Raw genomic sequence first — 26,514 nt, 5'->3', positions numbered from 1 at the left:
TCAGCCCTGTGATTGACAGGTGACCTGTCCAGGTGTAACCCCGCCTCTCGCCCAATGACAGCTGGGATAGGCTCCAGCCCCCTCGCGACCCTGAACAGGATAAGCGCTGTAGATGATGAAATAATATATGAATATTTTGTGTAATATAATCTGATAATTAACAAGTACAGTAACTGTTATCGTACATGTGGAGATGACTTCTTACTCGTGGAGGCGGTCGTCATGATTAAATCGAGAAAACTTTTAACCACCTTAGCTTTAGCTATGCGACAGCTTGATAATAATCAGTGGTGGACAAAGTACACACCTTCATTACTTGAGTCAAAGTACAGATACTCCTGGTCAGATGTTACTCCAACGAAGGCTGCTCAGTCACATTATTACTCGAGTTAAAGTACTGAACTCTTTTTTAAAGTACTTTTTAAAAAAAACTGAAATTGTTGTATTTTCACAAAGCATGAGTGCAGTCTAAAACACATGGGTGTACATTCTGCTATGTTACGTTTATTTAGAAAACATTTACATTTGTAAACTCACGTGCTGCAGATTCCCAGATTTGCAGCTCTCAAATAATCGAAACAATAACAGGAAGAACCAAAAACACCCGATGACCAGGGAAGAGTCTGCCGTAGCATCAGTGCCACCACTAAATGAACCGGCTGACCTGGGTGACTTTGCTCGACGTTTAACCATGGAGACTTAGACAAACCACACGCAGAACTACACGAACACTTTGTTGTCTTTTGGATTTTAGAAAAGAAAATTCATCAGCTGACTTCAGAGCAAAGGAAGCGATTAACGAGAAAAGTACCACACGTGTCTTTCAAATGTAGTCGAGTAAAAGTTTCCCCAAAGAAATCATACTCAAGAAAAGTACTTAAGTACAGAACTCAGGTACATTTACTTTGTTACTGTCCATCCTCGTCGTGCCCTGAAATCAAGCATCATGTTCTGTCTTGTTTGTTTTTGAGAAGCTCAGCAGCATCACTGAAAATAATTATTTCATCAGCTTACAGAAACTAAAGAAACTGTTTAATTTTCAATCATTTTATTATCATATTCTTTAAGACTCATTAAAAAGGAAAAATAAAACATGGAGAGATTTACACAAAGACAGAGAGACGGACAAACACTGAGAGGTGACCTCCATCACTCACCTGCTGGTTTCCAGGGTTGTACCCTTAATAGATTATAAACTGAGGGGCTGCAGTGCATCTGATATAGCTCACAGCGGACAGCAGGGGGCGCTGCCGAGCTTTAGAGCAGGGCTGAATCAAAGTCTGCACAGAGATATAAAGAGCTTCTAATCAAAACCAAATCCTGCGTTTGGTTTCGTTTCAGGTGGACTTGATCACAAATACAGTTTTTAAACAGAGCAGCAACATTCGTCTGTAAAAACACTTTTGTTTTTCCTTTTGGTTTAAAAAACAAACAAACTAAAGCCAAAGTAAAGAATCCATCCAGCCTGAATGAGGCTGTTTATTACAAGCGTTTTTAAATTTCAACCAGCAACAAAATAGGATGTGATTTTACCGTTTAACTCTTTGGCTGCATGATATTTATAAAAACTATAAAAAGTCTCTGAGTTGCAGTTTTGGTCGACTAACCTGAAGAAAACACGTGATTAAAGTGCTGCTACATTCACACTAAAAAAGTATACTGTATAATATTTGTATATGAGGGTTTTTGCAGTAGCTTCAGGAGGAAAATATGTGTTGTTCCTAATGTGGGTGAACTGGCCCTTTAAATATAGAGCACGAGGGAGCAGCCCGGCTTTAAAGAAGTAAAGATACGACTGTACAACCTACAGTAACATACTGATAACTGACCTCTATACACAGGAAACAATACGTCTTCATGTCTTCTGAAGTGACAGCACGGCTCTCTTCTCGTATGTGTGTGTGTGTGTGTGTGTTTGCACATGTATTGAACACACTGCATGTGTTAAGCAGTTCATTATCCTCCTCTTCCTCTCCTTCATCCTCTGAAGGCTGCTGGTCTCATCTTCATCTCGGTGAACGGGATGGAGTGCTCTTTTCCTTTCCAGGAGGTCCAGATAATTCCCTGAAAACACACACGCACACACACACACGCACACGCACACGCACACGCACACGCACACGCACACACACACACACACACACACACACACACACACACACACACACACACACACACACACACACACCCTGATGTCAGACAGATACCTGATAAAAGTGCTTTAAATGTTTTTCTTTCGTTCATTCAGTCCAGACCACAGACTGATCAACATGATGTTTCTTCACACATCACAATCAGCAGATGGATTTAATAAATAAGTAAAAGGAGTTTGCTTTTATTTTGTGTTACATTCACACGTCTTCTGACAAAAATGATTTAGCTTCTTATGAATCTCTATCAACAAACATCTGCAACAAGTTCAGCAACAATCTGTTCTAGATCAGAAATTCAACTTGAGACAAATTCCCTTGACGCTGTGTCACGAAAGTCGCTCAGCGTGTAGATTTCCCGACTTCCTTGAATGCATCAGAAATGCTGGCTCCGCCCCCCGCTCAACAAACGTCTCACTCTCCTCTTGAGGACAGATAGGACAAAGCTTCATGTTGACTTGTTACTAATCTGCATCATGATGTTGTTATTAATTTAAACTGACAGTTTCGTTCTCTCTGGCGCCACCTAAAGGCAACGTACAGTAATTACAGGAGGATGCTTCACAGTCTAACCAGACATCGACAGCTGTCTCCCTCTGTCACGGTTGTAACTCCTGATTTTCCTGGCTGACGGTCGCTTTCCTTTTCAGACTGTTTGCTTCATCTGAGCGTCGAGTTTGTTTCTTCTTCTTTGGATTTTCACTTCTTGTTGAAGTTGTATCTGTAGTCATCCATCTTTTCTTTGTTTGTTCAGCCATAGTAGATTACTGTTTACTCGCAACACTTGCAGAGAGCAGAAAAGCAGCCGCTTAGCTCCGCCTACCCTCTCTGGCAGACCAACCACTGCTGGCTGATGGAGAACGCGTCACTAACTGGGCGCCGCTTGAGATTTTTTCAGTCCATAATAATACTTTATACTGCAGATGCATTGTGTTACCTCATTCAGTGATAGAGACTTAGACATTTATTTACATGAAAATCTTCCAGATTAATACTGTAAGAGCCGTTAATTAAAGTCGATCACAAGAAAATCTTGTGTGTGTCTGTAGAGGTTACCTGGTGTTTGACGTCGATGCCGTAGAGGCCGTTGAGGTTGGCCTCGTGACAGTTCTTGTACCACCAGCCTCCTCGGTACGACATGGCGCAGCGGGTGATGAACGGCTGCGGGTCGCGGTCTTTGGTGGAGAACAGCCGGTTGTTGTGATATGTGAGAGAGTCGCCTGAAGGGGAGGAGACGAGAGGAATGAGGGGTCTTAAACGTCCAAAGATAAGAGAACAAAGATCACAAAAAGGTCCATCTCTGCAGGGATCCTTCCTGTGATTTCCTTCCTCTGTTGTCAGACACTTAGAATAAGTCTGTCAGGTTGTTATTTACACCCTGAGACACATAAAAATAGGACCAAAGTTTAGAAATACCAGAATTCCTCATGAACACCTTCTGGTCCCTCTCTTCCTCTCACCTGCAGTGCCGCTGTAGCCGCCCACAGTCAGCCTGTAGTTCCTCTTCGCCACCTCAAACGTCGTGTATTTAGCAAACACCGACTCGTCTTTGTCGCGCAGGTCGACGCGCAGAGTCATCCTGCTCATCGTGGTCAGGTTGTGGAGGCTGTCGAGGCCTGAAGGAGCAGGAGGTAAACAGGTTGACACAAACTGGAAATGCTACTTTTATTGGTTTTGTATTTGAAGAGGTTTTAAAAGTGTCTCTCACCGAGCCAGAACTCTCCACTCGGATCCCCAAATCCTTTCACGTAATCCTTCCAGCCTTTGAAGAAATCCACGGAGCCGTCCTTCCTCCTCTGGAAGACCTGCGGACAGGAGACACACAGACCAGGTTCCACTCAGGAACACACCTCAATATAACCCGAGCCTACAGCCTGAGGAACGTTTCATCGTACCGTCCAGCCTCCTCCGTCCGTCTCCATGTCGCAGTAAACCATCATCGATGTCCCGTGTTTCCCCCGAGGGAAAATCTCCACCTCGCCTGACGTCCGGATGCCGTTCAGCAGCTCCTCAGAGCAGTCTGTGGGGAAGGGGAACCTCAGGGTGCCTAAGGAAGAAGTTGGACTTTAGCTCAACAGTTGACCGCCATGTTTTTAATGTAGGATGTGAGCAGCTGTTACCGGTGGTGAACTCGGTGGAGACGGCAGCAGTGTATTGTCCTCCCATCTCCGCCTGGAGCTTAACCGTGTACTTGGATCCAGGGTAAAGTCTGATCAGGTTGTACTCCGTCAACGTCCCGTCCACAATCAGCTCCTGAGAGGAGAGAAGTTATTACGAGTTGTGAAATGTTTCTCTGCAGGGACACGGCTCATCCAAAAGGACGACGAGGGAGTCGGCATTTCTTAAGTTCTGAGGGATAAACTTTCACACCTTCATGTCCCCATCTTCGGTCTGATAGGTCAGCCTGTAGCTGCCCACGGGGTTTGAAGGTGGTGTCCACTGCAGCAGAGCCGTGCGAGGGGTCACATCGCTGGCCTGGAGGTCACGTGGCCCTGCCCTCGAGCCTGCAGAGGAAGAGTACAGGTGTTTATTTATTTCTTATTTAACCAGGAAGTCCCTTGAGATAAAATCTCTGTTCTGATATCAGTGTTGGAAGAAGCGTTCACAACCTTACTTCAATAAAAATACAACCACAGTTTTTAAATGCACAATTAAAAGTGCTGCATAGAAAATGATGCTTCAAAAAGGGAAACAAATATAATAACGCAACTGATAAAGGAAGAAATAGAATTATTCTTTGTCTTACAGTTCACACAATACGGAAGTTACATATAGAATTTATGGAGAAAAGATAGAACAATATATTTTGTATTTTTTAATTGCAGAAAAGGGATTTTTTTAATTCTTAAATTGTCTTTAATCTCAATTTGTGAACATTGTATTTTGAACCAAGCATCATTAATTGTATCAAATTGTTACATCCTGCATTTTTTGTTTGTAAAAATTGTAAAAGTAAAAGTAGTGAGAAGCATGAAAGAAGAATGACTTTAAAGATGATCAAAACAGATACTGGCTCCGGTTGTAATTGGCTGACAGACTGCACAGACAGTTCGGCTGCAAGTGAAGGTCCCCCCTTTGATATGTAAACAAGGATGAAAGTGTCCTCTTGGCAATTTATGTAAAAATAAAAAACAATAACAAATTTGCAGTAAAATTATTGGAAAGACCTCAAAAGAAAATGTCGTTCTATATTTTTGTTTTTCAAAGCAATAAAAAACAGAGGTCCACACTTGGTTGGTGTAGAATGACGGTCCCCTGTTGCTTGTGTGGTTAGGAATGTGTGTGTGCACTGACCTCCGGTGGTGGTGAAGCTGGTGGTGGCCTCTGAGCTCTCCTGGCTGCCCAGCTGGCTGGTTATGGTGACGGTGTAGGTGGTGGATCCTTCCAGACCGCTCAGGTGCTGCTCTGCTGCGTTTCCAGATACCGAGATCCTCAACTCTGAATCTGAACCAACACAAAGTTCTTACGTTCACAAGAGGAACACCAGACGGAGAAGCATTAGGGTCAGACTCTGTCACTGCTTACCCGTCCCAGAGCCGTAAACGATGGCGTATTTATCAACGGCGGCCAACGCTGGTCGCCACAGTAACAGGGCTGTGCTGTCTGTGACGTTAACGGCTCGGAGGTCTGTCGGGGGGTCGGGGACTGCGAGAGATATAAACATACCCATTATCTATATTTGTTTTATTTGCATCAACCACACAGAGAACCCAAGGAATGAAGACAGAGCGATGCATGGATGTCTAACAGAGAAGAGCACAGGGATCATTGGTTTGTCAACAGTTACACCATCGGCGGAGGGAGTCATCTGAGAAAAGGAAACAGTTCTGAGATAACACAGAGCTCTGAACAGATCCAGCATGAGTCTCCTCTGAGTACAAACGCACTGACTGTATCCAGATCAAACACCTGCTACAGACTGGAAAGTGAAGGTTTCAAAGTGTAATATGTGAAAACGTTAACTCAAATCTGTCTGGAGTTACAATAGGCACAATAAAATAATCAGTAAAAACTGAAACCTGGAGGACTTACGAGTTGTGACTGAGTCTTTTAGTGGATCGCTCTCATCCAGTCCAAGCACGGAGACGATGCTGACCTCGTAGGTAGAGCCAGGTGAGAGCTGTGATAGGCCTAGTGTAGAGTCGCCTGAGTCCACAGACACTGACACCGGCTCACCTGCAGAGAGGCAGAAATACATTGTTTGATATCTTTAATTTTTAAGCGGAAATGTCGAAGATAATAATCGGACGAATCTTTAGAAATGCTTGTGGATACTCTCTTCAGAGTTGTGCGACTGGTCTTGTTCCTAATTTTAACTCTTTACTTTTAGAGTCAGCACATGAACGCTGGGGGGAAAGAGTTGTTGTTGCACCCTATGTCATACATACATACAACTGTGTAAGGTCTGATCATATGATAAGTTGACCCTCCTGTAGACAGGTAAGATGGCCCAGGTGACCCGTTTTGTTTTGTGCTTCCTCTTTTTTTGCTGTGGATTACAGCCATGCTTAGAGATGGCCTATAAAGTCAACTTCTGATGGAACTACTCTTTGCAACGACCCAACTTTACTTACTTTCCTTTGGGCAGAAGCTGTGGCATAAACGGTAACGGTCACTCTTCTGATGAAGAAAAAGAAAACTCAGCAGACACACAAACTCTCACCTTCCTCCTTGTGGGTGTAGGTGACCTTGAAGCCACTGATGGGAGTCCTAGGTTTGGTCCACGACACCGTCAGAGAGTTTTCCGTCAACTCACTGAAGACTATGTCGGTGGGAGGCTCTGGGCCTGAAGAACACCACGAAAGAGATGAAAGAAAGTTAGTCAGAGAATTAGAAGATAAAAGGATCAACTTAACGGCACGTTTCATGAAAACATACATGAACAGACACTTAAAGAGTGAAAACAGTGTGTACATTACATTTTATTCATCCACACATTAGTGCTCCGATGAGTTCATGTGTATATATGTACAGTGCAAACATATATACAGTATACAAATCATATACAGACACATAGTAATTATAACATTTAAATGGAGATGATCCTGAACAGCAGCAAAGGAAAGAAAGGTGAAACTTTATAGTTAGCTGGTCCCTCAAACCTGGAAATATAAAGTGTGGAAGAGTGAAGAAGTTAAAACAGGACAAAACAGAGGGCTGGGTGTCACTCAACAAATACACAACACATTGTTGCATGCATCCTGAAATGCATTTGTGCTTCCATTTCTTTAATGGCTGAATATCACACACGTGTATTACAAAGCAGCACTGGACTCTTCTTTGTAATACCATATCTCTAAAGATAAGTATGTTCCATTCTGTGATTCATACAGAACTGACTCTCACAGGAGAAAAAGCTGAAGACAGACCAACAATGGAGACCAGCCGTGGTCTTACCCTGCTTTGGGTGAGAGGTGAAGGGTGTCAGTGAAGCTGGCTGTTAGCTTACCCTGAATGAGAGAAGACCAGAGCAGCAGTGAATGAGTTTGTTGTTATGTTATTACTGTTGTGGTTTGTTTGAAACTCTCATTTGATGTCAACTCAGAAAGAAAGACTCGAGGCAGGACTATCTTTACTGACACAACTAACTTACATCTTTCAAAGCCCAGCTGCAGTCATGTTTTAAGACATATAACACGCTCTGCGTCAAATAATAAATTGTGTCTGATATGTTTTTTTTCCTGATAAATGATGTCGTAAAAATAATCCTCCCATGGCATCTCCTCCGTCTCCCTCATTTGCACAGGCCCCGCCCACTATCTACTACGTTTCTCCTTTCGTAAAATAACAGCTGAAAACAAAAACACGTCTCTGCCGTCGTTTAGTGGCAACTTATCGAAACTTAGCAGCTTGAAATGTAGTAATTAGTAGTCGCAACGTTAACGTTAGCAGTCAGTAGGTAGTTTGCAGAAATGTCGATGACGGCTGGCTCGCGCATCGCTGAAGTGGTTGCCATAGGTTGCACATAGCGATCTGCATAGCGTCACCCCGTCCATTGACGGGATTGGCTCCTTAGGTTTGTGACGTCTCAAACTGCCCGTTAATTTCTGCAGTTCCAGTAAATGTTCTCATTTTTGGGACGCAAACAGGCTTAACCAGAGTTTCTGAGGCAGCTAATGGATCCAGTCAGTACTTAACCTCAGCTTGAATTGATGCAAGCTAACATACCTAGCCAACATGCTAAAGGCAACTGATGCTAATGTTAGCCACCACAAGCTTGTGTCATTAGCTAATGCACATCTTAGCTAGCTAACAACCTGTGCTAATTCCTGTCTGAGGTTTGACATCAAATAACAGTGCATCGTTATGGTTGATTATTAAAATGAATGACTGCTAGTTCATGAATATGGGTATTTCATAAATTAATGAAAGCTGACAAAGAAGTGCACAAATAACACAAAATCAGCATCAACACAAAACAAATGGCTTAAGACATCAAGATTCACCAAACGAAACACGTCACGTCGCTAGCAAACCATTGATTACATGACAAATACATGGGGTGACACTGTAAACTGCCAGCTTACAGGTTAAAAGAGCGTCACAGCACTGGAGCTCTTGAAACTAACATGGATGAAGCATTTAGTTGGTGAGCAAACATGTAGTCATACTCAAGACGAGTGACGATTAGTTCACAAATAAACTTTTGTTCAAATCAGCACAAGACACGTGGTGCAGCAAAGATACAAGACGCGGTGAACAGTTCACATTCTCAGATAAAGTTTTCTGTAGAGGCATTCACAACATTGGCAGTAATGTTGAAGCAATGTGCAGCAGTAACTGATGTTTTTCTACTGACACAGTTGCTTGTACCTGTACTGATGACCAGCTTGTGCAGTCTGGACAGGATGCCAGGACCCTTCCCAAGCAAGGTCACCGTGTACTCGGTCTGAGGAGGCAGGTTGTCAAACTGGAAGGAGCGAGCTGAACCAGGAATAACTTGTTTGAACGTTGTGTCACTTCCTGTTACAGGTTTGGTTGTGGTGCTGCTCTGGTGTCTTGGGGGTTGTGTAAAGACACTTTCAGGGACTCTATTTTCATCTTCACTGCTTCCATTTTCTGATTCAGTTTCTTTGGTTGGTTGATGCTTCGCTTCCTTCCCATCATCACCATCCTCTGGTTGTTCTTCTTGATCTTTCTTACCGTCCTTCTGCTTTGGCCCTTTGTCTTTTTCAACTTTATTTCTTGTCACAACAAAGTTTTTATACTTTCCTTCCGGTGAGTCCCATTCGAGCATGAATCCATCTGAGGTCCTGTTTGTCACTGCCACATGGTCCAGAGGTTCCCTTGTGAAACCGGAAACATTTGATCCTGTCAGAGGTTTGGAACCAACACTTCCTGTCGGTTTAGACTTAGTGTGAAGCGCACCTTTGGCAGTATTATTCGTTTTTGCGTTGTCTCTTCTTTGACCCCCGCTGAGGTAGCGTCTTATATTGGCGTGATGTTGTGCTTTTGCACCCTTGGCTGGGGGTTGTCTCTTTGGAAGTGCGATCGGCCCTTTTCTATGTCCTGAATAGGTTGAATTAAGTTGTTTGATTGTTGGTCTACCTTGACTTGTATCGCCAGCGTTATTACCACCATTGCCTTTCTCCTCATGTATGTCAGAGTCAGAATCTTGGGTGGTCGTTTCTTCTCCCCCCGATTGTATTGGAGCAGTGCCCCTTCCTTCTAAGTTTGCTGGTTTGTCAGTAGTGTCACGCCCATACATCTGGGCACTTGGAATTACCTCTGTAGTGTCTTGTTTTCCTGATTGTCTATTTTGGACTTCTTGGGTAGGACTTGAGGCATCCTGACCTCCTGATTGGTTATCAGCGAATTCATCCGTACTATCCTTTCTGTTAGTTTGACTACCAGCTGTAATGCTGCTGCCACCAATTAACTTTCTGGTTGGAGGAGGCTTTCGCATTGGACCTTTATGAGGATGTTGAGGCGTTCTCAGGTTTGTATTGTTTGGGAAACGACCACCATACATTGGGCGGCGAAAGGGGCCAACATTGGTGGATGGGCGATGAGAAGAAGGCTCTCCATTTCCTCTGGGGGTCTGATTGATCTCAGCGGACATACTTGTTGTGGATATTTTTGTCCTGACTCTGTCTTTGTTCTCCTCTCCTATTGGCCATGCTCCTTCAGGTGGATAGGAGTCTTTGGAAACAGGAAGAGACAGAGTGGCTGGAAGTTCAGTGGAAGATAACTGCACTACCCTTGTTCCGGATGCAGGATTTAATGGTCTAGAGGGGGAAGGCAGCAGCCTCAAATTTGGACGAGTTCGGTTCTGAAGGGGTCCAAAGTTTGGAAATTGGCGACGCGGGAATCCTCCCTTTGGCGGAATACGGCGGACTGGGATTCTTCCACTTTCTGGTGGAATCCTTTTCTTGTTTTGTTCGACTTCAGGGGATGAAGATGTAGATGCCCCGTCATTATCTCCACTAGTATTCCTCTCAGGTGCATTTACCTTGACAGGGTCCGATTCCTCTGAAGCAGACTGAGCTGATATTTCACCTGTGGATGTATGAGTGGTCTCTGTCTCTATTCTAGAGATGGGGTTCACACGAGGAGAGGAATGTTGAGGAACTCTCAAATTGAGATGGGTTTTGTTCTGAAATGGTCCCAAGTTTGGGTGTGGGCGACGTACATATCCAGGTTTTGTAGGTGTGCGGCGGAAAAACAGTAAGCCACCTTTTCCTGAGGCTGGAAATCTTCTGTCTTCTTCTGTATGTGTTGCTATGCTCAACGTTCTTTTATTATCAATGTCTGGTTCTTTACTTTCAGAGGAATCTGATTTATCTGAGTGGGAAAGAGATGATGAAGAAGGTAATGGTGATGATAATGGTAGTGATGACGGTGGTGATAACGGTGAAGGTGATGGTAAAGATAAAGGTGATGATAAAATTAGAAAAGTAGGTGATGATGCTGGCTCTGCTGTTGATGAAGATGAAGATGACGCAGAACGTGATTGTGAGTCTGGTGAAGATGATGAAGAGGACTTTATTGAGGACAGTGGTTCAAGTCCATCTAAGATCTTTTCCCTTACTGTTTCGGCATCAACAGAGAGGTCTGATGGTTTGGCCAGGTGAACAGAAAATGTTGTGATATTCAAACTGTCAAAGGTGTCTGTCAGGAGCTTATGTAAAGGATCTGGTGAATAGTCAAGGTCAGGAGGATCATGCGTTTCAGAGGAACCTTGATGTAAGCCTGGTGCCTTCCCTGCCAGAACTTTTCCACCCCCTTGACACCCGCTGCCTCTGTCTTTATGGGGTAATCTGATGTGCGTCACTTTAATTTTGTTCATACATTTCTTTTCTTGGCTTTGAACAGTCCTGGTTGGCTCTGAAGACACTAAAGCAGTGTCGTTTCCTTGGCCTACTTTGCCAACATCTGGTTGCTCTGTGGAGCCAACAGAAAATGTTGGTCCCTCTGAGCCACTTCGTCTCTTTGTATCTGAATCAGTCCCAGATATTGTAGCTGGATTTTTGCCGTCTGTCCTGTCCGTGCTTGATGCCTCCACTGGTGGGTCCCTCACATTCAAAGCAATATTAGACCTGTAGACATCTGGTCTAGGTTTTTTGACTAATATTGGTGTCTTTTTTTTCTCCCCAACTGGGGTCTTTTTTAAAGGAGCCAGGCCAATCTTTTTTCCCCCAGGCACAACTCTGGTTGTGTTGAAACGGAAAGGCCCTGGTTTATTTGGCTTCTTGGACAATGTGGGCTTTTCAGCAAGTTTGGGCCTGCTGCCATCTGTTGCCAACTTTTTCCTGGGAAGAGGTTTTGTCCTTGCAATCACAGAGGCTTTGGAGTCTTTGTTCGATCCATCTATACCTTTGACTTTTACAGAGTCCCTCTGATCCACCCTCCGCCCCTGATCTTCAAAGACTTGCTTCTCAGCCGATGGGTTAAACTCTTGATCTCTGTCACCAACATCTTGTCCAGGTGCTTGTGTGACCGGCACGGTCAAAGCTGCCATTGTTGCCTTTGGTAATGTCTTCCCTAAAGATATGAAGGGGATGAGCTTTGGGTTCAATGATAAGGTCATGAGATACTGCTGTTGTAAATAATCCAGGAGAGATCATGTCTAATAAAAGAAGGGAAATTGTTTTAGTATTCATTATAAGAACTTTGCAGGAAACCTGATTTAATTAGTTATTCTGAAAGTGAAAACAAAACAAACAACTCAGGGCAGCGTTCTCCATGTTGAACCTGCAAGGAAAAATTAGAATATAATTAAAGCTCAGCTCAGACAGCAGATACAACATGCACGGTGACTGGGTCACTGTGGAGAGGGACATATCACAGCCTGGTGGCAAACGCAGCAGTTTAAGGACTCTTTTCTTCTGATACTCAGTATTTTTGCAGCCGGAGGGTTGAGGCTGGATCTCGCTTCATTAACTTTCACTGTAACGTTCTCCACACCGTAATGTGTTTTATATGATGCGTTCCATTGAATGATGAGGTGTTAGGACACATAAACTTTCCCTTTCCTTCACTCAGCTGGAACAAGCCTGTTCTCACCTTAGTAGTTTGTACAAGAAACACACACACACACACACACACACACACACACACACACACACACACACACACACTATCCAAATGTGTTGCTTTACTGAGTATTCATCCTGCAGGATGTGTGTGTGTGTGTGTTTTTGATGGTTCTGCCAGGATCAAGAGATATCAGGCTTTGATACTCACTCAGTATCTGTTGATAGATTTGTTCCTGCAGCCTCATGAGCTTCAAATAAGTCACCTCCTCCTACATTACAGGAAATCCCATTTGTGTTATGTAGAGAGACAATCCATGTCTGTGTGTCTGGTCAGTAATATACTGCAGCTGCATCCTGTAGTTTCGTATTAAATCTTAATTATTTGTTCTTTTATGCACTTACTGCCGATGAGAATTTCCTCCTTGAGGACAAATAAACAATTCATCTGTCAATAAAGATATTTCTCTGAGACAAAGAGCTAATTAATTTCCAGAGAGAAAAAATTAGCGTGAATAAAATTGAAGTGTTTCCCTGCCCAACTTTTCACAGCGTTCAGACCACTTCCAAGAGTTTGACAGAAGAGAATGTGTGAGTGGATGACGACAGAAGATCTCGGTCTGCCAGAAAACACACTTGGACACAACTGCTACACAAATTTAGGATTTTCATTCCTGATGCCGCCTCATGTCGATTCCTGGCTGCTATCCTGAAGAGCCTGATTGGAGAGGTGCCAGACCCAGCTCTACAATCATAAGGATGCAATTCTATCAAACACACTATCTTCTCAGGCCAGGGAAACTCTTACTCTGTATGTTATCAATAAATATTTATCAAATGGGAATGTTCGACTTTTGATTAAATATGAACTGAGGAGCTTTACTACCCTGCGGTCTGCAGCTTTAGTATTTCAGATTAACAACAAATACAATCAGAAATCTTATATTTACAGTCACAATGATCCGAGGGCCACATGCTTTCTGTTGGAGACAGATAAGAGCGGGGCAGCTCAGATAGTTGAGGTGTCATTAAGAGTGAGGTAGACCTTGTTTAAACTCTGAGTCACTGCCTGAAGGTATTTTAGTTTGGTTGTTATTTATAACTCTAAGTAACACATGACCAATCCATGCAATAAATGACTTTATTTGATCAAATCCATGTGGTTGTTTGTGGCGTCCCGCAGCTTTAAGGGAAGTATTTCACTTTAACGAGAGAAAAGGCTTTGAGACACAGGAAGGCCTCATCTTTACACAACTGGAGGAAACTCAGGAAACAGCTGAGTGAAAAAAGGGGAGATTATTTATTGGATGGGAATCGGGCTGCGTTACAATTAGAAAGATCCTACTCACCTGGAGTAACCTGGGTGCTTGCTGGATCACTCCGACTCGTTCCCTTCTCCGCCACAACTGTGATGTCATACAAACGCCCCGCCTCCAGCTGCTGGATGTGGGCGGAGTCTTGGCCAGCTGGGACAGTCATATCCTGAGCCCTCCCTATTCCGTCGTTTGGTGTGATAGTCAAACGGTACCTGTCGATCTCACCCTGGGACTGCTCCCACTGGACCACTGCAGACGTGGTGGTCGTCTTGACGACTTGGAGGTTGGACGGACCAGAGATGACTTAAGATGAAGACGAAAGAAGACAAAGTAGAATTACTGGCTTGCAGTTGTGTACAGCTGCCGACCAGTCAAGTTGCGTTCAACATCCACTCGTGATTCCAACAGAATGACAGTGTAACACTGGAACAGGGTATATACTGTACTTGTGTACTGATAAGACTCGCTCTCTTTGTGTCTCTTGTGCTGGTCAGTAAACCTTTCTCATAACAGTAAGAGAACAGGTGAACGAGGAGTAACTAAGTAAACCTGATGCAATGATATACCTCCAGCTTGGTTTAAATGTCTTGTTCAATAGAATTGGACCAATGTGAGGTCAGAGTAACCTTGACCTTTGACCACCAAAATCGAATCTGTTAATCCTTGAATTCAAGTGGACGTTTATGACAAATCTGAAGGTATTCCCTCCAGGTGTTCCTGAGACGTGGCTTTGGCAGAATTGGATGGTAGTAACTACCAATGACTAGTTGTCCATGACAAGTTCAACAGTGGCGTTTACCTTTGACCTTTTGGCCTTTGACCTTTACCCACCACAATCTATTTGTATAATCAATGAGTCTAGGTGGATATTTGGGTCAAAGATATTCCCTCCTGGTAATCCTAACCTACCGAGTTCACATGAAAGGAATGGATGGACGGACACACACGGATTGACAGACATCCCAAGAACATAATGAGAGTAGATGGAAAGTGGATACACAAACATCCAGTCAGCCGTAAGTTTACCTTGGCTCATGACATTTCCTCTTCTTTACTTTGCACACAGTTTCACTCCTGCAGCTGCCACAGAGGAAATCTTTCCCAGGAAGGGCAGCCGGAGGGAAATGTTTGAACTCTCTCTGCCAGTTTGGCAGTTTTGGGCCACTCGGTCAGAAGCACCGCTTTCTCACAGGTACACTTAAGACTGCTTTTTAACAGGGAGATGTTAAATTATAAAGCATTGCTGTCAATGGTTATTTATCTATGTCAGTAGCGTTTACATGGAGCCTAATATTCCACATCAGCATAAACAGAATAGCAATGCTCCAAGGCCCAAACTTCAAACTTCAATCGGTTGCAGACGGTAATTTGAAAAGAAAAAAATGCACCATGTAAACGATTTAACCTTTTTACTTCCTGGCTGCATTTTCTCCTGCGTATGACCACTGCCTCGATGGTAATGCTTTGGGTGGTGACCTCTTGGTTTCATAGGTAAAAGCAAAGCAGAAATACCTGCCTTCTTCCTAATGTCCAGCAGGGGGCTGGCCAATAGGGGGACTACTATTTTAATCCTATTCTAAACCTTTCATCCAGGTTTCTTCTGTTGTCCAATGACCTGAGATGAGAATCAAATCTGTCTGTTGTATTTACAAAAGAAGACATAAATAGAAGCAGCTCACGGGTCATGAATTCAGCGGAGCTCTCGGCCCCCCTCCTGCCGTCGATCTCTCCTGTGATGGTGACGGTGTACTCCTGACCGGCTGCCAGCCCCGTCTGGGTGAAGGTGGTCAGGCTGCCCTCCACCTGCACGCTGATCTGCTGGTCACTCTCCTTCTGTTTGAGCCACAGGGTAAGAAATAATAAGATTCACAATTTCCTGTTGGAAGATGTGAAATGTGTGATTTGATCTCCTCTCAGGGTTTCTGGAGAGTTCGTCATCTGAAGCTTTAAAATGATCCAGTTTAAATCGAGTTCCTGCACAATGAGCAGCTGAGGGAGGCTTTCTTCCTGTTTACGCCAAAACATTGACCAGAAATAATGAACCCCATTAGACTTTCTCTAAACTGTTTGTTGAACTGATTGTATGCTGACTTTAAGATCAGCCATGTGAGAGAACAAAGACATTCTCAGTAAGAATAATAATAAAAACAATGTAATCATCGTCGTGAGGAGCCGTGGAAACATTAAGCTGTCTGCGGGGCATCGACGTGTGTGTGGGCGAAGACAGATGCTCAGTCTGGGATATGGTCTCAATCAAAGATGTATAACGTAAGTTTCCCTTCAAAAAGGATCCAAAGACCTCAGCAGCGTTTGTGCGACTTTAACGAGTGTCTTTAAACTAACAGGTCTATCTCTGTAGGGATCCTTTCTGTAATGTTGACAGACACTTAGAATAACGATCAGCCGCAAAAACAAGAACTCTTAGTGGATGGACTTTGATGAGTCAAGGATTATGTTGCAGCCATTACAGCCTGTTTCACAGCTGCTGGCTGAAACATCCTTGTCGTCATTCGGACCCCAAAAAGGGTAAAAAATAGGGCCTGGGTGTCATTTCCAATAATTACAGTCAGGATCATTTCATGCAGCACAGAGTTCTTATTATCAAACCGACAGCCTGAAGCTTCTCATGAATTTAAATCTGAGGCTTACTCAGCAATTACTCAACTGGAAGAGACTCTGTTTTTGACTGTGTGATGAAAGGACACCGTGTTGTAAAGTAAATGGTCCACAGCTGTTCGCCACGCTGGTTACAATGATGGCTGCAGTGTCAGCGTGACATGAGGCTTTCATCCATTTCCATAAGAATGAGGGTGACATCATTAAAAACTGAGGCTCCAATAAATTCACGATTCGCTTTAAAACAAGTCGAGGCTGTGTCGTGCCCGCGGGGCGTTCAGGGACCAGGAGGTTTGGTTCTTTCTGAGCGACTCTGAGTGTTAATGATGGAAAATAAGACGGTTTTCATCAACGTCTTATTCTCTGTTTGGTTGCATTTATTGAGAAAGTGTCATCACATGTGGAAGCAGGACCGCCGAATGAACACATAACAACCAGATAACACTACATCAGTGGTGGAAGAAGTACTCTGATCTGTAAGGGCCAGTTCGCCAATTTTCAACCTCAGTCCTATCATGCTATCATGGGGAGCTAATGCCATTATGGTAGAAGAAAGGCCTTTGGAGGACGCTACCCGCTTCTCCAATGGGCCCTGGAAAACCTCCGCCAGACGACGTCATCTGGCGGAGGCCAGGGAGCTCGATAAACTTTACTTCACTCCACCGGTATATTCACGTCGTATTTCGGATTCTGTGCCGCTCTGAGCCATCGCCTGCAGCGAAACGTTAGTATTTCACTCCAGCGTCTCTCGCTGGGCCGTTCCTTTCAGAGGGAGGGGCACAATGCATGCTGGGTGTTGTAGGAATGTAAACCACGAGCTGTTTGTACAACTTTCTCCACAGCTATGGCGCCAATTTCAAATATTATTGCTTCTATTGATTACAGAGAACACCAGCTGTGACTGATGGTGGCTTGTTCCAGGGTCCAACTGCTCCTTTAAGTTCACCAGTACCAGTACATGAACTAAACTCAACTCCCCATCTGTGGCTTTATTACCAATTGGTGCATTGAGCATAATAAAAGCCTGGCCAGAGTAACACCAGAAGATTTCTGTTGTTTGTAAGTTAACTTCTTGAGCTGGAAACCAACCCCCGTCTCCCAAGTGAGATGTTTATTGGAGACCTCCTTCCAACACGGACTTTTCTCACGCTTTATATACGACACAGCATTTCGATGGCACATAAAAAACATCCAGACACAGCTGACCGGGCGGCCATGTTTGACTGCTTGGGGGTTCCAGCGGGCTGATTTTGCTGCTTGTTTCTGTTTTATATGATTGTAAACTGAATATCTTTGGGCTGTTATTCGAACAAACAGGTAATTTAAAGATCTGTGAGGGAAAAGTTCTGCACATTTATAGGAAATGTTTAATTGATTATTCACAGAATAGGCAATGAAATAATAATGACTTGCAGCCCTGAGATACGGCACTGATGTGTGGGGGAAATGTAACATCTATTCTAGGAGGAAGATTGATGATGTCGCCTGGAAACAATAAATATCAGTCGGATGTAAACGTGCCTCATTAAACTACTTGGACATTATTTCCATGAGCCAGATGTTCTCTTCTTCTCTTTGGTCCTCTGGGACTCGTCTTCTTCTTCTTCTCTCCCTGCTGACAATCTGTTCTTGTTGTTGTTTGTCTGTCCGTCTGGTAAACATCTCTTTCCTTCTCTTTCTGTGTCTCTCTCTCTGTGTCACAGCTGTGAGCCGGCGCTGATGTCATCCATCTGGCAGTTGCCATGTTTTTGACAGTGTTTACATGTTTCTGTAGCAACAAGCATCCCACATCTGCATCTTTTCCTCTCCAGCTCTGAGCACTCTGTTCATTCACCGCTCTTCTGTTTTCTTCTTAAACGTATTCTGTTCTACTCTTCTTTTATCGTCTGTTTCGTCCTTCTCGAACTCAGATGATGTGTGATTTTGGAGCTGTCCAAGACGACAGTTGACCGTTGTGAGAGAAACATGAGGAAGACATCAGTTTAAAGACAGTTGGACCTCACTGTGAGACATGTCCACCTGCGACTGGTTTAAATCTCTGGAGACAGAAGACGATCCAGAGTCTGAAATTTGGAACATAGATGTGACTGCTGCTTCAGGTCAGCCAAACTAAACAGAAAATGACAGAGTAAGGCGTTGGTTCAAACATGTGTTCTGACCTGAACATGACACACTTTCTCCTTTTTACTTGGGGGTACAAAATGTTTTGGAATTGCTCAAGTAGCTTTATTCTGCCTGCAGCAGTGAAACAGGCTGTAACGGCTGCAACATAATCCTTGATGGATCAAAGAACGTCCACTAAAAGTTCTTGTTGTTTCCACTGACAGGCTCAGATTGTTATTCTAAGTGTGTGACAACATGACAGAAAGGATCCCTACAGAGATAGACCTTTTTGTTACAGAGGAAGATGATTGTTTTAACCACACACAGACGTTACATCGCTCTCTGCACACACACCAGACTCCAAACAGGATTATGTTGCAGCCATGACAGCCTGTTTTGTAGCTGCTAGCTAAAGCAATCTCCAGGTGCAGTCTCCTTCTCCGTCTTGTTACTTCTTTCCCATGGGACTGCAGTCAGGATATTTCCTCCTCTCTGTGGGTTCATAAAGTTAAAAAAGAGTCTTTCATGACTTCCTCTCATCAGGAACTGTCTTATTCCCTCTGCATGAATCTTTAGCCGTCCCTCGGTCTCTGAACTCTCTCCAGTTGTTGGCGGTAGTGGATACTTCCTGGTGTTGTTACTCTGGTCCAAACCTCTCAGAGTCATTACTGAGTCTTAATCCCTCGATGATGTCACCGCAGGGAGATCTTCTGGTCTGTTTTTGTCAAAGGTTACAGTACGAGACGACGGCTGTAACTGTTTGGGTCTGTGGGAAAACATGTCTGAGAGGAAGCCGGGACATGTGCGGTGAGGTGATTCCTCCATGTTAAACTGTCCAGCCTGTGTGAGCATCCGTTCCTTTTCATCTCAGGGACATTTCTGAGATGATTCGGACTGATTTAGAAACTGAGGTTAGGAGTGTTTTCTTTGTTCGCCGGCCCGCTCTCTCTCCTCAAAACCACTCTCATAAATACTGTCGCAATTAGTAATTTTCCAGGTTTTTTAATGCGTCCCGCTGCAGATTGATCACACATGTTTGAGAATGGACGGTCATTAGGTGGAGCAGTGGTCAGTGGTGGAAGTTATGTAATAAATAACATTTAGAATGGGTTGACTGCAAGCGTGGCACCGTCACAGGATGCCACCTTTTCCCCTTTCGCTTCATGAAGCGTCTGCTCCACTTGATCTGCCCTGGTCGACTGGAAGTGCTAGAGTTGTGAAGTGGAATTTCCTAGGAGGGACAAAAGCTCAGCCAGGAGGTGTTACAACTTTCAAACTCACCAACTAACCAAGTGGGGGTGTAAACCCGGCTGGTACGCGACTCTGCAGCAGTGGAAACATGTTCTTTTCTATGGAGCATTTTGATGGACGAATCAGGGTTTGGAATTACCAGAAGAATGCTACCGACCAGAACGCCAGTACCAACTGTAGAGTCGGGTGGATTCGATACGGTCGAGGGCTGTTTTGAATGGTTATGGCTGGACCCCTTGGTTTAAGTTGGTAGAGCAGGCATGTACAGAGGCTACAGTCCTGAACGCACCGATCACAAGTTCGACTCTCGGGCTGCCCATCATTTGGTGCCCCAAGTCTCTGCCCTTTATGTAAAAGAGACAGGTAATGTGGGGGAGTAATTAATAAAATAAAAAATAATCTTTAAAAAAACAAAGATGTGTTTCGGTAAGGTCCATTGTTGTTCCAGCTAACTGTGCACCTGTGCACAAAGCACGGTCGCTCTGAGGTGAATCACAGAGCTCAGATAAACCACTTTTAGAATCGGTGTTTGGATAACTTATTGATTTCAAACACAAAGAAATGAGGATTGGTTTTAGAAGAGATTCCAGTCGCACCAATTGTACATAAGAAGAACGTACCTGGGCACTCTAATGATAACAACCTGACATGGAATACTAACACAAGCTCAACAGTGTTGGGGGGCGGGGGGGGGCGCTGTCTGTACAAAACAAGAACAAACTGGACAGGGAGGTCAAACTAGGTGGTAAGATAAATGGGGAACCAATGTGTAGTCTTGCTAACATGACCAGACCAGTACACCTTTAGTTCAACACACAAGATTATAGCGGACCACCTGCGCCCCCTGTGGTCTGAATATGAACTGTTATCTTCAGGACGGAGGTACGGGGTGACCCAGATGCGGACTAAAAGAAGCATCACTTCCTTTGTTCCACGCAGCATTCAGCTCTGTGTTTAGTCTTTTGTTACGTATGGTTTCATGCTGTCAGTAAAGAAAAAACTTAAGATCAAAAAATGTTTCATTCGTGTAAAAACAACTGCAGCATGTTGTCAGCGAACACATGACTAAGAAAAAGAATCTGGTCAGCATTACGTTTCCTACAAAAAATGTGTTTTCTGTTTCGAACGAGCCGTTTGTCGAGGTGATCTCTGAGAGGTTGCTTGGATGTGTGTTTGATATGACTCAAATTTAAACACTGCTGAGCTGACTCTGCCAACTGATGTGAGGGAGAATCAGCAGCGTGACAAGCGAAAGCTCGGGGCTGTTTTTGTGTTATTTAAATCCACCAAACAGAAGTGAACATTAGATCGGGGGTCAGCCTTGTTAGTCACAAACTGTGAGCTGTTAATCCCTCCTTGTTGCTATGTTCAGCTCGTGTTTGCGAGCGATGGTTTTAATCTGTTTGTGTTGCTAACGCTGTCACTACCGACACACCCGCTCTGACTGTTCAGCGGCTCCTGTGAGGGATGGAAACAAGTGTGAGAACCGGATCCAGGAAATGCAACACATATTCAAAAGGAGGAGATGAAGTGTTACTGTCCTCCTCGTGGGTTTAACACGAGTTCATCCAACTGACGGGAAAACACGAGCAAACACAACTTTAGTAGTTGGCATGTGAGAACACAATGCCATAAAGGAAACAGGTGATTATTTCCAGGTCAAACTTAAATGTAGTAAGAAGATTTGGAGAGACAAACTTTTGTTCTTAGTTTAAACCTACAAAACATTTTAATTGAAATGTATTGTATGCCTACTCTTTAAGGAAAACCCTCATGGCATTTTGAAGATGCATCTGTGGTGAAGTTATTCCTGAGCTGCAGGAGTTCCTGAATCCTTGTTGAGATGGTTGTTTTGGGTTTTTTGTGGGAAATTACGCAGACATGTTTAACCTCGCTGTCATGGGAAAGACACAATCTGCACAGAGAGCTGCCACTCCAAACAACACGCTTATCCAAACTATTACACAGAGTTTATTACACCTAACGTGATTCATTCTGTGAGAACATCCTCAGGGCCTGTTTCATACTGTTTCTCCTCTTCATGCAAACTAACCTTCCCTGCTTTAATTTGAAAGGGCTTCAGAGGAACATCTCCGCTCTTATTTTGTGAAGCCAACAGATCAGGTTGTTTGGTTTTTCCTCCTCTGTACTGTAGAGGTTGTTTGAGGTGACACACAATCTGCAGACCTCATCGTCGTGTCTTCCAAAGCTCTCTGAGGATCTTGTGTAAATTTCAGGCGCAGATTTCAGTCGGACCGTCCAACATTCCTCTGAGTCCTCTCGACATGAGCTGACGGATGAAGATTTGACCCCCGAGCGGCTCTCAGAGTCCTGAACGCCGGGACAGGGAGGACTCGGATTTGATGCAGGGCCATGACTGTCAACAAACACATCTGCTGCCTGAATCACTCCTGCAGGTATGTGTGTTTATCTACTTTAACTACAGACGTTGAGCAGGAGCATAAATCTAAATTATGAAGCTAATTTCAGATGTGTGTGCGTGTGAACGTGTGAACGTGCCGTCACATCCTTTCCAGGCTCGTTTTCCACCTTTTATGCCAAAACAGTAGTTGGTTTTGCTTTCACTTTTCCTTCCTTATTGTTTTTGTTTGTTGCCTTCTTTGGTCAGCTAAAATAAGGTTTTAATGAAGGTTTTGTTTATAGTCTTGTGTGTAAGTACTGAAGTATAATTCAAATGAATTATAAAAAATGAGCAAAGCCCTGATGTGTTGATGCTTCTAAAGATGATCTCTCCAGATGCTGTTCGAGTGATTTCCCTCGATCTGCTCAGAAGAACGTCGTGGTCGCACCGATTACAAGTATGTAGCACTTTCAATAATTACGATCTGATACCCTGTTGTGTGGGGGGAACCCCGAGGACAGCCGAGCACGCTCTCTGTGGATCGTCACGTGGAACCGAATGATTGTGAAGCAGGAAGCACAGCAACCGCAGCCATGGCGACCAAAGCAAACGTGCAGCATAAACATGTCCAGCCCGTGTTCACGCCGTCTCCACCACTTCATCCACAGTTTCTTCTTTTTTCTTCCTGAATTTTCAGTAAAAATTCCCAAAACGATCATCACCAGTTCTTCCTGCCCGTCGTCCGCCATGTTTGATTCCTCTAAAGTCTCGTTTGACCGGCAGAGGTTTAGTGAGATTTGCAGCTGTGAGAGTCGGACTCTGGTTGTTAGTGAGTGAATGTGTGAGTGTGTGTGTGCTGTTTGGGTCGTATCGTTGCTCTGCACACACTACAGGAACAAAACTTTCCAGTCTGTCGTTATCTGCCGTCATGTGTGGGCGATTTTTGTGTGGACCAGGCTTAAGAAAAAAAAACATGCAAAGAGACAAAACAAGAGCAAGATTGAGGCAAACATGTCCACCAGTTTGCAAAAGATAAAAGCTGCAGGTCTCACAGAAAACAACGGAAATGATTAAAAAAAAAAAGTTTTCATGTGTTTGTGTTTAAACATTCTGAAGCATGATTCAGACATGAAGTGTAAGCTAACAGAAAACAACTTACTTTCTGTTTCTCTTTCTAAAAACACACCGAGCATAATTTAATTTGTTTTTTTCCTTTAGCCACAAACAAAAGCAGCTAATTAAATGTTCCATGTTTGTCCGGATGTTTCCAGAATCACTCATCTGCCCCTGAGACTTCTCGGGACTTTTGCTGTTTTCTGTTGTGTTGTGTGACCAATGTTTCTCTTTTATAATGTGATTATTTCTAAATGCTGCTCATGTGTTGTCAAACAGTTAAATATGCTTTTGCTCTCTATTTGCGTGTGCTTGGGTGGGCGTGAGCTTCTAATCCGGATCCTCCACAGTTCAGACTCTGGCTTTTGGCTTCCACAGGCTCATTTTGACACTTTAAACACGAGCTACAAAAACAAAAGAACTCCAGAGTGTTCATAGTGATGAAATTCCCTCCCTTTGCTGTGGATCACTTTACCCTCCTGATTCCACCAAACTGCTTCCTCACTTTGTTTGTAGAGTCACAGTAACGACAGAAATGACACGTGCTTACCTGGCTGGTGAAGGTGATGTAGTAGGTCTCGTACTGGACGGGAGGCGGAGTCCAGATCAGAGTGACGGACGTCTCTGTGACATCACGAGCGCTCAGCTGAGAGACGCCGGACATGGCTGAAGAGAGAGACAGAGAGAGTGTTCAGTTATCTTTTCCTGTTGTCCCTTTCCTCTCGTCTGAATATAGCTGTACTTCCTGTCTTTGTCTTTTCCCGCCTGTGTGATTGCCTGCTCTGCCCTTATCGTCTCACCTGTCCCTGATGACCCTGTGAGCGTATTTATTCTATGTCGTCCCTTGCTCCTGTGTCAGTTTGTTCTCCGTCAAACCATGAGCCCTTGCTCCCTGTGTGGATGTTTTTGGGACCTTGTCACCTTATTTTTGGACTTTTGATTTCCTACCTTCCACACGTGGACTACGTCAGCCTTTTGTTTGTGTTTACCAAATTAAATCTGCTCTTGGACGCCCGTATGGTAGATCAAACATGATAAAGTGCCCTCCTTGGTGGCCCAATGTGCAAGAAAACATGATGTCATATCACCCCAGCGTGCTTTAAACTGCCCTAAAAGTTACAACACTTTCTGCCTTTCTTATATTTTTAATCCCCGCCCCTAAAACAGCAACCACTTCCTGTTTCAATCAGACTTTGTCTCATATTCACTTTCTGAATACGCCAGACATAAAACAATACAAGCGACTAATAGTTCCTCCTTTCCTTTTGTTACAGCAACTCTCTCCGAGCTCTCTCATTGGCTGGTAAAAAAGGATGAACATTTCAAAGATCAGTAACAAGAAAAACAGCAAGAAAAGAAAAATGTACCCCCAGCACCAGAAAAAGTTTGAGTTTGTCATTTGAAAGGTTTTGTCCCTCGTGTCTCTTCTCTTCCTCCTGTGATTGATGCAGTGGAACACATGAGCCAGAGAGCTTCCGTTGGTTCTAAGATAGAGACGTACATCACTAAAATACTGTGATGTATGTATCAGGGTTTGACATCAGCCTCGATCAAACAGTAACCTTTGGGGCCACAATAATAAAACTAACTGTTCGGTCTGATTCAAGCAACGTAAAATGATACGGGTCAGACGGTCGGGATGTTATTGTCATTAACGGTCACGATTCAGGAGCCACGCAGGCCTGGGTTCAGATTAAGGAAAGGCCTATGAGATCTCTGTTAGAAGAAAAGAAGAAAACGAGTTGAAAAGATATTTTTCAGGAGCTTCTAAAGACAAAACCAGAAGCTGAAAGAGTTATTCTTCCTGCAAGCCGCCTGCCTTCTGCAGGAGCATCCAGGTCTTTATTTCAGTCATTTTTAACAGATTTAGTACAGATCTTTAAAGTTGTTTTCTGTTCTAGAAGGAAGTTGTTTAACAATTTTATAAGAGGATTTTCTGTCATGGGCTTCAGCGCTGTTGCCTCACAGCTAGAAGGTTCCTGGTTCGAGTCCCGGTTCAGACGTAGTGGGCCTTTCTGTGTGCAGTCTGCATGTTCTGCCCGTGCATGCGTGGGTTCCCTCCGGGTACTCCGGCTTCCTCCCACAGTCCAAACACATGCTCGTTAGCTTCAGTGGTGACTCTAAATTGCCCGTACGTGTGAACGTGAAAGGCTGTCTGTCTCTGTGTGTCAGCCCTGTGATTGACAGGTGACCTGTCCAGGTGAATCCCCGCCTCTCGCCCAATGACAGCAGGATTTTCTCTTATCTTCTGTCTATATTTCACATATTTCTGTCTTCTGCACAAACTGCCGCTCATGAAAACACACTGAAACATGTGTCACTTGATGAAGCTGCCAACACGAAGCCGTCGGCCTGGCAGAGTCACACAGCTCATGTGTAGCTGCACACAGAGAAGGCGTACTTAATAATAATTCACAGATTTGTTTTAGTGCGCGGGTTTCCTCATAAAATTTGTGCTGAAAACTCCCCCGCTCAGTGGGTCACCGAGAGTCTGACGTAGAGTTTCCATAACCAATTATCAAACTCCAACATGCGCAGAGAGAAGCTCAGCGAGGCGTGTGTCTGGCTACCAAATGTGCTCACACATGTGTTCAGAAACATAAAAATGATTTTATGTTTATTCTGAAGAAGAAGGTGAAAGAAAACAACTTCTTTTATAGAAAAGTTCTCATGATGGTGAAACATGAATAAACCAGCAGTGCTGCTCTCTCCTCCAGCAGCACCCGACCAAAACAAAGATTTGTATTACTTGTGTCTTTCGTTCTGTTGTCTTTCTGGGGACACTGAGGACATAATGATGAAGGAGTTTTAGCCACCTGATGGCATTGGACGACTAAAACAAGACAAAGTCAAAGTAGTGCCAGCAGCTCTGTTAGGCTAGATGTTACTGTCATGATGCTAACATGCTAACTAGTTCATCATCTCATCTGATCAGCCCTAAAGTAAAGCTGTCATTGGTTTTCAATTTTTGCGGTCTTGAATCAAAGTGTTGGATGGACTAAAAGTTTGACCTGATGGTGGCGCTAGATGAAATGTTGAAGGGTTTCAGGAGCTGAAAAGATGGATCACTCTGTTGGGAAGCTAACCAATAAATGTGTGATGCAATATTATTCAAAATAAAGGTTAAA

At 43.9% G+C, this 26,514-nt stretch overlaps 1 protein-coding gene across 1 annotated transcript in view; it reads right to left on the bottom strand.

Moving 5' to 3' along the window:
• Window positions 1–1,059: 1,059 nt before the first annotated feature.
• Window positions 1,060–26,514, bottom strand: part of LOC138609193 (tenascin-like) — a 38,251-nt gene continuing 12,796 nt past the window's right edge. Inside the window, exons 5-18 of the mRNA XM_069681831.1 lie at window positions 23,937–24,052; window positions 15,621–15,774; window positions 13,975–14,244; window positions 6,814–6,936; window positions 6,183–6,326; window positions 5,676–5,795; window positions 5,445–5,594; window positions 4,521–4,654; window positions 4,271–4,403; window positions 4,046–4,197; window positions 3,859–3,955; window positions 3,611–3,766; window positions 3,207–3,370; window positions 1,060–2,064 (exon numbers count right to left, since the gene is read on the bottom strand). Of these exons, the coding sequence (XP_069537932.1) occupies window positions 1,978–2,064; window positions 3,207–3,370; window positions 3,611–3,766; window positions 3,859–3,955; window positions 4,046–4,197; window positions 4,271–4,403; window positions 4,521–4,654; window positions 5,445–5,594; window positions 5,676–5,795; window positions 6,183–6,326; window positions 6,814–6,936; window positions 13,975–14,244; window positions 15,621–15,774; window positions 23,937–24,052 (2,000 nt within the window). The 3' untranslated portion in view covers window positions 1,060–1,977. The remainder of the gene's footprint in view (window positions 2,065–3,206; window positions 3,371–3,610; window positions 3,767–3,858; window positions 3,956–4,045; window positions 4,198–4,270; window positions 4,404–4,520; window positions 4,655–5,444; window positions 5,595–5,675; window positions 5,796–6,182; window positions 6,327–6,813; window positions 6,937–13,974; window positions 14,245–15,620; window positions 15,775–23,936; window positions 24,053–26,514) is intronic.

Source organism: Semicossyphus pulcher, unplaced genomic scaffold (assembly GCF_022749685.1).
Source record: "Semicossyphus pulcher isolate SPU_LCO1_2020_fin unplaced genomic scaffold, fSemPul1.0.p SCAF_5, whole genome shotgun sequence".
Classification (NCBI taxonomy): domain Eukaryota; kingdom Metazoa; phylum Chordata; class Actinopteri; order Labriformes; family Labridae; genus Semicossyphus; species Semicossyphus pulcher.
The sequence above is the reverse complement of the archived record's forward strand: the minus strand, read 5'-3'. Positions and strand labels throughout refer to the sequence as shown.